The 10,137-nt window shown below is 36.0% G+C and overlaps 1 protein-coding gene across 1 annotated transcript; it reads left to right on the top strand.

Moving 5' to 3' along the window:
- The first annotated feature begins 897 nt into the window (after positions 1–897).
- Positions 898–5,519, top strand: LOC126691700 (probable pectate lyase 4). Its single transcript, XM_050386797.1, has 5 exons — positions 898–1,305; positions 2,253–2,604; positions 2,690–2,900; positions 3,014–3,082; positions 5,135–5,519. The coding sequence occupies exons 1-5, from the start codon at positions 1,035–1,037 to the stop codon at positions 5,369–5,371; spliced, it is 1,140 nt and encodes a 379-aa protein (XP_050242754.1). The 5' UTR covers positions 898–1,034; the 3' UTR covers positions 5,372–5,519.
- Positions 5,520–10,137: the final 4,618 nt, after the last annotated feature.

Below are 10,137 nucleotides of genomic sequence, written 5' to 3'. Positions count from 1 at the left end.
GGACAGTTTTTAGAAGCGTCTTGCTTTAAGGTGGGGATTGAAACTATCTTTTATATGTATTTTTAGTTTCAATGACTTGTTTAAATCATAATGATAATAATATAGATAGTTTTATAATGAGTTGGAAAAGATAAGTTTTAGTCTGTTTGAAGTCAAACTATATTTTTCTAAAATTTGATCAATTATCATATTCACATACAATTAGTCCCTCTTATATTTTGTTAAGGACTAATTGTGATAGCTAATGTGAAATCACATGACTAAAGTAATAAAAACAAAACTAATAAAACTAAAATGACAATTGACCAAATTTTTTTTTTAAAGAAAGTTTTAACCTATAGTGTCTGCTTTTAATAAATACTCTTTATATTAACTAAGACATCAATCTTTTTTATATAAACGAGAATTGAATTCCAAATCTCTTATTCAACTATAAGAGATTTTACCGAGCTAACTGGAGCATAATTGACCAAATGTAATTTTCTTAACTATGAAAAATTAAATTACAAATTTACTTAATTATGGATATTCTTATATTTAAGATAAAGTAAATATCCTTATATTTAAGATGAAATAAACATTTTGAAAAAGAAAAAACATTATCATTAAAAGATTAAAAAAAAAAAAAAGAGGTTTAAATTGTGTAATTTACTTAACTATGGAAATTTAAATTACAAATTTACTTTAACAATGGATATCCTTATATTTAAGATAAAGTAAACATTTGGGGGAAAAAAAATACATTATCAATAGTAAAAGATAAAAATGAGGTACACTCTCAAATCTAACGGTCCAATAGTGTCCCGCAAATATCAACCAACGAGAAGGCTCAGATGGAATAACATTTTTACATATCCGAAGCAACGAATAAAACCTTAAACCTCGAATGTCGGCAGTTATCTCTGTTAACAGGAGACACAGACAGAAACAGAAACACACACATATACACACAGCTTTAGAGTTCAGTTTCAACTTTAAAAGTTGAAGTTCCAACCTTAATTAATATCTGAGTTAAAAAAGCCGTCTGCAATTAAATGGGGAACATCCATGGCCATCGCAAACACCGTAACAGCTCTCATCAAAATAAACCGCCTTCAAATTCACAGCCCTTTAAATATGGTCCGTCCGATCAAGCTCCACAAGTCCCCAGCTCCACCAAGCCTAAGCCCAAAACCAACATGGTCTCCTTGCCTTACGGTCATGTGGACTCGACCCTACGAGCCCTCGCCGGCCAAGCCGAGGGGTTCGGCCACCGCGCCATCGGTGGGCTCCACGGTTCTCTTTACCATGTCACCACCTTAGCAGGTCACAGCCTTTTCGTCCCTCTATTTTGTTTATATAAAATTATGTGTTTGTGTTTATGAAATTCAAAATTCTGGCATTGGGATTTTTTGTGTTTTTATTAGGTTTCAAAAGTTGGATGCGAAACAGTGGTTTATGGTTATATGTTAGGCTTTTGGGATTTTACTGTTCACTGGTTTAACAGTTAGTTTATTGAGCTTTACTTTTTGGTTACTTATATATATGTAAATATGATCTTCATGATAATGTGAATTGCCTGGACATTGTTAATTCGATGGGGTTGTTTCAACTGGTTAGGTAGATTAGTGAGTTTGGAATTGTTGCATTAATAGGGATTTTACTAATGTAAATAATGGAAATGTTCGAGGTTTTAGCGAATAGCAGAATTTTGGCAAGTGGAATTGAGGTAGAGTTTTACTAGGTTGTTCATTGTTGCAAAGTTTAGACTTTGGAAAATGCTAAAAATCTTAGTGTAAATTTTATTAGAAAAGTTTACAAATTGACATGGCAATGTAACAATGAATGTGATTGGTGTCACTTCAACGATATGATAAGTAAGTTTTGAATTACTTTTTTATGATTGATAACACACCTATTTGTAAAGCTTATATAGTAAAATTTGTAATATCCCTAACATCACTCTTAGACTTTGTAGCACTAAAAGTTTTTATTGGGGCTACAAGTATATTTTATTGATAGTCTTCAGTGTGATTATGGTTATGTGGGCTTCAATCAATAAAAAAAAAAGGTTATGTGGGTTGGGTTGCCAAACCTGAATTTGTAATTCAATTTGGTATTCCCTACCTGAACTATTGATAAATTGCATTGGTGTAGTTGGGGCATCGGCTTGTCAAACTCTTCTCTTTGGAGGGCCATTCTAGAGGTTTCCCAGAGTCTGTATTTGATTGTGTTCTGATGTGCATAACATATTCTTCATTATGGTTTTGCAGATGATGGGCCAGGATCACTTCGTGAAGGATGTCGTAATAAAGAACCACTATGGATTGTGTTTGAAGTTTTAGGCACCATTCATCTCTCTTCTTACTTGAATGTGTCGTCTTATAAGACCATTGATGGCCGAGGCCAAAGGATTAAACTCACTGGGAAAGGTTTGAGGCTGAAGGAGTGTGAACATGTAATTATATGCAATCTGGAGTTTGAAGGTGGTAGAGGTCCTGATGTTGATGCCATCCAAATCAAACCTAATTCAAAACATATATGGATAGACCGCTGCACCCTTCGTGACTATGATGATGGACTGATAGATATCACTAGGGAAAGCACAGATATTACTGTTTCTAGGTGAGATCAAAATTCCTTGTTTCAAGAAATTTCTCTCATTGAAAAATAAAGAATAATAGTTAATGTCTTCAAACATTGGCTTCAGGTGTCACTTTTTACAACATGACAAGACAATGCTCATTGGAGCAGACCCTTCTCATATTGGTGACAGATGCATTCGAGTGACCATTCACCATTGTTTTTTTGATGGGACCAAACAGCGGCATCCTCGAGTTAGATATGGGAAAGTGCATCTTTACAACAATTATACCAGAAACTGGGGCATTTATGCTGTTTGTGCCAGTGTGGAATCACAGGTGCTATTTTTATTAACCAAATTCTATTATTTGTTGGTTTGAACATTTAAAAGGTTTCAAGTTTTTTCCTACTCTAGGTGATTAAAGATCTTGTATCTATATTGTGATATCAGATATACTCCCAATGCAATATATATGAAGCAGGACAAAAGAGGGTTGCATTTAAATATCTCACAGAGAAGGTATATCCACTTTCTAGTTTTGAACTGAGTACATTTCTGAAGTCTGCACAATCATCTAGAACTGATTGGTTTTAATTGTCTGAGGGCTTAAGTAAAGTTTGTATACATAGATGTAAATACACACAAACACAACGGGATTTTGGTTGTGAATTCAGCTCTTTGAGCATTCTTTAATTGAAACGGCAAAAGGAAAGAAATTTTAAAGAAATCCTTGGGAGATTACTATGTAACATACATAAAGACACATTTTTGCATTAAAATATCAGTTTCTTATTCATGTAAAAAATTTATCTGCAGTAAGAGAGCTTTATATGCTAATAATATTCTGCTTTCCAGTAGGTAGATATTTTTTTGCTAGTATATGAAAGTAGAAATGGATAAGCAAACCTATGGAATTTCTGTATCTTTTTTTTTTTCAATTTCTGTTGTCTCTATTGTGTTTTGATCTATGATATCTATCTCTTTATGTTCCTTTCTAAATGTGGTATAGGAGCACAACAATTATGATTGCATAAATTAAGACATTTTGGCTTCCTCTCAACATGAGTGACTATATTTTAGCATTCCACAAGAGCTTTTGTTATCCTCTTTTTGGTTCCCATTTCCATTTAGCAGTGAATTTCTTTCAATATTTCATATGTCTTCAAGTATCAATGATTGTGATTAACAATCTTGCTATCTAGAAGCCTTACAGAACCCAACATTTAGAAGTAGGAAAAATAGAGGAAAAAATAAGAAAGCAAAAGATTTTCAATGATGAGACCCCTGATGCCTATCTAATTGAATTATACAAGAATTATCCGATGGAAAGAGGACACCTCATAGCAATGGAGCAGATGGTATGTGACTTCTGCACATGATGCAAAATTGAGTAGAAAGGCTGTGTGCTCTCTCACTCATAAAGGCGTGTGACCTGTAGTTCATTAATCAAGAACTGTGAAAAGACTCCCAAGTCCTGACCTGTAGTGCCCTTCTACAAGCATTATTTCTTATAGTTCATGACCAGTTGGATTGAACTTTGAAATTAACTTTCAAGGTGTTCATAGGAGTTTTCCACTCCAAAAGTAATCCAAACAATCTCCCATAAGAAAAGAAGACAGATATCTTGAGTTGTCGATTTCATACATAAACCCTTGTGATGGTTTCATGTAGCTGGCTATGTGAATCATTCATATGAACAAGTTGAATTTTCATGAAACACATACATGAGAATCTTTGGATATTGGAGGTCTTAGTCAGGATAGGTAGGAACCGACTCTTATTGTGTTATTTAAAGGTTTGTAAGTATTTTATTTTATTTTTAATTGTCAAGCTTTGTTAGTATTTATGATAGGCTTAAACTCAGTTTTCAAGGAATGGAAGGATGGAGGGAATGGTCCATTAGCTTATACTTATCCGATGTGTCTTGTGTATGCATATCCATTTTTTATTTAATTAATGGTTTCTGGTATTAGCCTCTGCATTGAGAAACAAAATATTTTTTGTTGCTTGACTATATAATTGAGGATGCATGACATAATTTAGAATTGTGTTTATGTTGGATTTTTCTTATTGCCTACTTTGTTTGATCCACCTTTTGATCGTCTTAGCCATATACAAACAACCAAAATGTTGGTTAACCATTTTTCCCTTGTGGCCTTATCCTGTTTTCATCTACTGGATGGTTGACACTATAAATCCCTGTGCTAGATATTGGGAAAAGCATGACATTATGTGAAAGTATATATGTTGGAATTTTACTAGCTGCCCCTACATTGTAAATCCATTGGTTGATAGTAATAGCAATATTTAAAAATGCTTGCCAATTAAGCTGCAGAGACAAATGCCATCAAAAGTGTTGAATCAATAGTTTTTGAGTTGTGAAATTGCGGAATATGATCTTTTTCAAAGTACCACGTCTCCATTTGGTTAGAATGATCCTTCCTGTGAAATTGTATATTTGACTGGAAGTACATGAATTTGTCCATGACCAATAAATTATTTCAGCATCTAACAGCTGAGACGTGTTTTTCCTAATGAGATTGAAATTGGTTTTTTGTGACCTCTGTCTAGGCAACTGACAGGGAGGAGGCAACAACTGGCTGCATAAACTCTGAAGGGGATTTATTCATAAGTGCAACTCAAGCGGGGCTAATGACCAAGGATACTGCGCACAAAATGTTTCATCCTAGCGAACACTACCCTATATGGACAGTGGAACCTCCCACGGATGATCTTAAGCAAGTTCTCCAGCATTGCACAGGATGGCAGTCTGTTCCACGACCTGGAGATCAGAGGGCGGTAGCATAGTATCTTGATAACTACATATATAATCTCTAATTAGTAATTTTGACTATGATGTTTATTTCAACAAAATACCTCTTCCCGTGTGTAAAAGGCAACCAGTGAGTTTTCCTTTTAAGCAAGGATGAAATAAATAAGATTTCTGTTTTGATGTTGTTAGAGCATCCACAGCAGTGGAGCTAAATTTTTAGCAATTTAGCTCCACCAAAAGTTACTTTATCTATTTACCTACACACATGCTGCAGCAGTGGATCTATTTTAACTTTCAACACAATAAAATAATATATTCATCACAATAAAATAATATTTCTACTACAATAAAATAATAATATTTCTACTACAATAAAATAATATATCACCACCAACATATAGCACAAACATCCTTCTCCTCCTTCTCCACCACCCCCAGTCCACAGCAGAAAAAAAAAAAAAAAAAAAAAAAAAAAAAAAAAAAAAAAAAAAACACACCCAAATCCTCAATCTAGACCAAACAAAATCACCAACCGGAGACAAACCCAGCACAAATCGGAGACAAGCCCACGCGTCGATGTTGCCCACACTACACTCCTCGCGACTTCGTCCTCTCAATCCAGCGCCCCAGATCCATCATCATCCTCGTCAAGGCCGGCTCCCCGGTCGATCAAACCATCGCCGCCATCTCCCCTTTCATGGAGCCAGGCGACTCCATCATTGACGACGGCAACGAATGGTACCTAAACACCGAGTGTTGTATCGAACAGGCCTCGTCGCAAGGCTTGCTGTATCTCGGCATGGGCGTATCAGGCGGCGAAGAAGGTGCCCGATACGGTCCTTCGTTGATGCCCGGAGGTTCTTATCAAGCGTATTCGAATGTCCAAAATATTCTTCAGAGAGTCGCGGCTCAGGTCGACAACGGTCCTTGCGTGACCTACATCGGCGAAGGCGGTTCTGGCAACTTCGTCAAAATGGTACACAACAAAATTGAATACGACGACATGCAATTGATTTCCGAAGCCTACGATGTGTTGAAGAATATCGGCGGGCTATCGAATTCGGAGCTCGTCGATATTTTCGCCGAGTGGAATTGCAGCGAGTTGGAGAGGCCGGATTGAGAGAGAGAGAGTGATGTTCAGAGATGAATGAGAGAGAGAGAGAGTGAATGAGAGAGAGAAAGAGAGTGCCATTATTTTAATGCCTCGGATGATTAAAATAATAATTTTTTTTTCTCCTCATAAACAGTGCACATCTATTTTTAGATGTGCACTGTAGCAATGGAGCTAAAATTTTTAGATTTAGCTCCACTGCTGGAGCATCATTTTAACAACAGTGTAGCTAAAATATAGCAATATAAGAATATAGCTACACTGCTGCAGTATAGCTAAAATATAGCAATATATTAATATACCTACTTTTACTTCCCCATTTTCCTGGTTGACATAGACAGTTGACAGGTCTCAGAATTCGTTGTGCCCCATTTCTTTGGTTGGTGTACATCGGATCTTGCTGATAGGTAAGCTTATTATCTAATTTGATGTGTTGGTTTCACTGACAATAAGATAATTATTATAAAAGTTTTCTTGGTCCTGTTTTGCACTTTTCTTCTGCTGTATTCTTTGAATCTTACTTTAAGAAGCAACAAAAATAGTTTTAAATTAGCAGCAGGCCAACTTGGAAAGAAGTTAAAAAGAAAACTATTTGTTGAAAATAGCATCAAAAGATTGGAAAATCCGCATGCAATTAATGTGTTGTAATTAATGTGTTGTTTATGACCCGGCATTATAAATGATATAGGTTTGAGTGTCAAGAGGTACGTCAAATTTTCTTGGAAATTTTTAATGGCTCTAAATGATTCAAATGTATATGCATGGAAACTTTGAAAATGATAATATATATGCTTATATCTAGAAAGTGAAAGGGTATATTGACATGACCATTTCCATACAAACCAATTATAACTAGAATCTTCTTTAGAGCCCATATAAGCAGCGGTTGTTATTTGACTCACCATTTTGTTAAGGAGAATTGTTGCTCATTCATTTCAAGGACAAAAACTTTTTTCAAACCATGACGCGCCCTTTTGAAACTCGAGACCACAACTCAATAGCCTGTTGTCCTCAACGTTCATAAGTATAAACGGGGGAAAAATACCATGCAAGTGAAATTGTCCTAAAAAAAAAAAGAAAAAGAAAAAAAAAAGGTTAATAGGCAAGTATTCCATTATAATAATAATAATAATAATAATAATAATAATAATTATTATTATTATTATTATTATTATTATTATTATCTATATATACATATAAAACCAAAACTTTTGGAGCTCCCACAAATTTCCACATCAGCATAATATTTAAAAAAAAAAACATAAAAAAAAAAAACGTAATAAAAGTTTTCTAAAACCTGATGCTGTGCCTTTCCCTTGCGCGAACCCAACTTTTTTCTGTCCAACGTCTCTTATGCTCTTTCATAAATTCTTAACTCTTCGACAACTTCAGAAGCCAGAAATACTTCCTTAGAATTATCCCAAATCTGCCAATCTGATGCTTCTCTTTTTGTATCATGGTCTCTTCTCTTCTTCTACTTTGTTTCTTGTGAGCTTTGCAATACAATTTTTTCATTGTGGTCTCTGTGTGTTCCTCTGCTCTCGGTCTTCTTCGTTTTTTCTATCAGATCTGTCTCTGTTGGTTACCGCTTCTCTCTATTGGTTTTTGAGTTTTGCTTTGGGTTATCAAGTTATGAATGACGAAAGGTAAAAAGAGCCAACTGCCAAGACTTTTGTTTTGTAAATTTTGAAATGTAAGTACATATTGGAAGAGAACATGTGGAGGAGATAATATGAAGATTAAGAAAATAAATAAAACCTAAAAGCAACAAAGAATGAGTGGAGGTGAAAAAACGTTAGTTAAAAAAAAAAAAAAAAAAAAGGCTGTCAAATGTTAGGTGCTGCAGTACTTTTTTTTTATTTTTTTTATTTTTTATGTTAGGTATTGCGGTACTTGAGATGAGATATGTATAACAAAAAAAATTGTCAGGGATATTACAAATTGGGTTTTACTAAAGTATACTTTTAGGATATATATTAGTAAACCATTTTAGAAAATTTTTTTAGTGAAAAATTAAGTAGCTTAAAGAAGTTGAGAAGAGCTTAAGAAAGGGAGAAAATACATTCTTGAAAAGCATTGAATAAAGCTTGAAGATGTAAGCACAATTGTATATTTATTCTATTTACTAGGTCTTTTGTAATACTTATTAAACCAAATGTAAGAGCACATTATGATTATAGCAATATATTACTTCATAATATTACATGTTTCATCTTATATTAGAGCCAATTTAGCTTTCAATAATTGAAATTTGAGAAATGATTAAACCTGAGCATGTTAACGTTTGATTTAATTTAAAACAATCCTGTGCATCGCACGGGTTAGCGACTAGTTATTATTATTATTATTCTATGCATTGTACAAACATAATAAGTTAATATAAATATATTTAAAAAAAAAAAAAAAAAAAACCTAATTGTGCGGTCAGTGAACTTATGATCCGGCCCACGCTTTACTAAGGTCCAGGGCCCGTGCCGAGGAGGGTATTTGCCGAGGACGAATGGGGAAAAGCCGAAATGCCGGGGGCACAGCCGAGGATGACCCTGTCCTCGGCACTCCAAGACTTCAAAGGGAAGATCAACATCTCGTTGAGGGCTGCCCCCAAAAAGCCCCCTGAAGGAGATGCGAGTAGAATGGGGCCCACATGGGGGTACGGTGAGAAACTGGTTCAAGGTAAATACGTCCCCTCCGCATTAAATGCACCCGCCAACGTCCTAACCATGTTAATGAGAAAAGACGCCTGGACAGGGTGACTTCGATCATTGCAACTAACAAAAAGCAAGGAGGGACAGCTGATGGGACGGGTACTGAAGTAGGCACCTGCCTGATCAACAAGTGGAGGGTTAAGATTAACCAAGAAGGGCTATATAATGTGAAGGTTGATGCACCAAGAAAGGGGGCTGGGAAAAAAGGCCAAGAACCAGAGCCTCCCAGACCGCCTCAAGGAGAAAGATTTCTCGAGCGAACAAGGCCTAATTCTGTACGAACAAGATGACTAATCCTCGCCCGGTGACCAAGACCTAGCCTTTCAAACCCACGCTCTATAAGTGATATTGTTTGGGCCTTTTTACGTGCGAACCCAACCTTATTATGGGTCGTTCCAAATTGTGTCCTTACAATTGGCGCCGTCTGTAGGGAAGGTTTGTGTCTTAGCACAGGTGGTAGGTTGAGACAATCCCTCATATCACTTCCAACAGCCGGATATAGTGTTCTAGCGTAAAGTTCCATTAGGGGCTACGTTTCTCCACTAGGGGCTGCGCTTCGTAGCGTCAGCAGCACAGATGGTTCTAGGGGCTTGGCCGAGGAGCTAATCCCCCCAAACCAAGGTCCCACGCCATAGCCGAGGGGTTAATTCCCCCAACTACTTAAAAAATCAAGTTTTGGACAGAACCAAGGTATTGCATGGTTCTCGGACTCAAACCTATGGGGAAACCAACTACTTAAAAACTAAGTTTTGGACAGAACCAAGGTATCGCATGGTCCTCGGACTCAAACCTATGGGGAAACCAACTACTTAAAAATCAAGTTTTGGACAGAACCAAGGTATTGCATGGTCCTCGGACTCAAACCTATGGGGAAACCAACTACTTAAAAATCAAGTTTTGGACAGAACCAAGGTATTGCATGGTCCTCGGACTCAAACCTATGAGGAAACCAACTGCTTAAAAGAAATTTGGACACCAAGTTGGT

Source organism: Quercus robur, chromosome 7 (assembly GCF_932294415.1).
Source record: "Quercus robur chromosome 7, dhQueRobu3.1, whole genome shotgun sequence".
Lineage (NCBI taxonomy): Eukaryota > Viridiplantae > Streptophyta > Magnoliopsida > Fagales > Fagaceae > Quercus > Quercus robur.
The sequence above is the reverse complement of the archived record's forward strand: the minus strand, read 5'-3'. Positions and strand labels throughout refer to the sequence as shown.

Excerpts from the sequence above, each read along its gene's own strand:
- LOC126691700 (XM_050386797.1), top strand. The coding sequence starts at position 1,035 with ATGGGGAACATCCATGGCCATCGCAAACACCGTAACAGCTCTCATCAA. Across the intron at positions 1,306-2,252 it reads CCATGTCACCACCTTAGCAG|ATGATGGGCCAGGATCACTT; the intron begins GTCACAGCCTTT and ends ATGGTTTTGCAG. Across the intron at positions 3,083-5,134 it reads TTAAATATCTCACAGAGAAG|GCAACTGACAGGGAGGAGGC; the intron begins GTATATCCACTT and ends ACCTCTGTCTAG.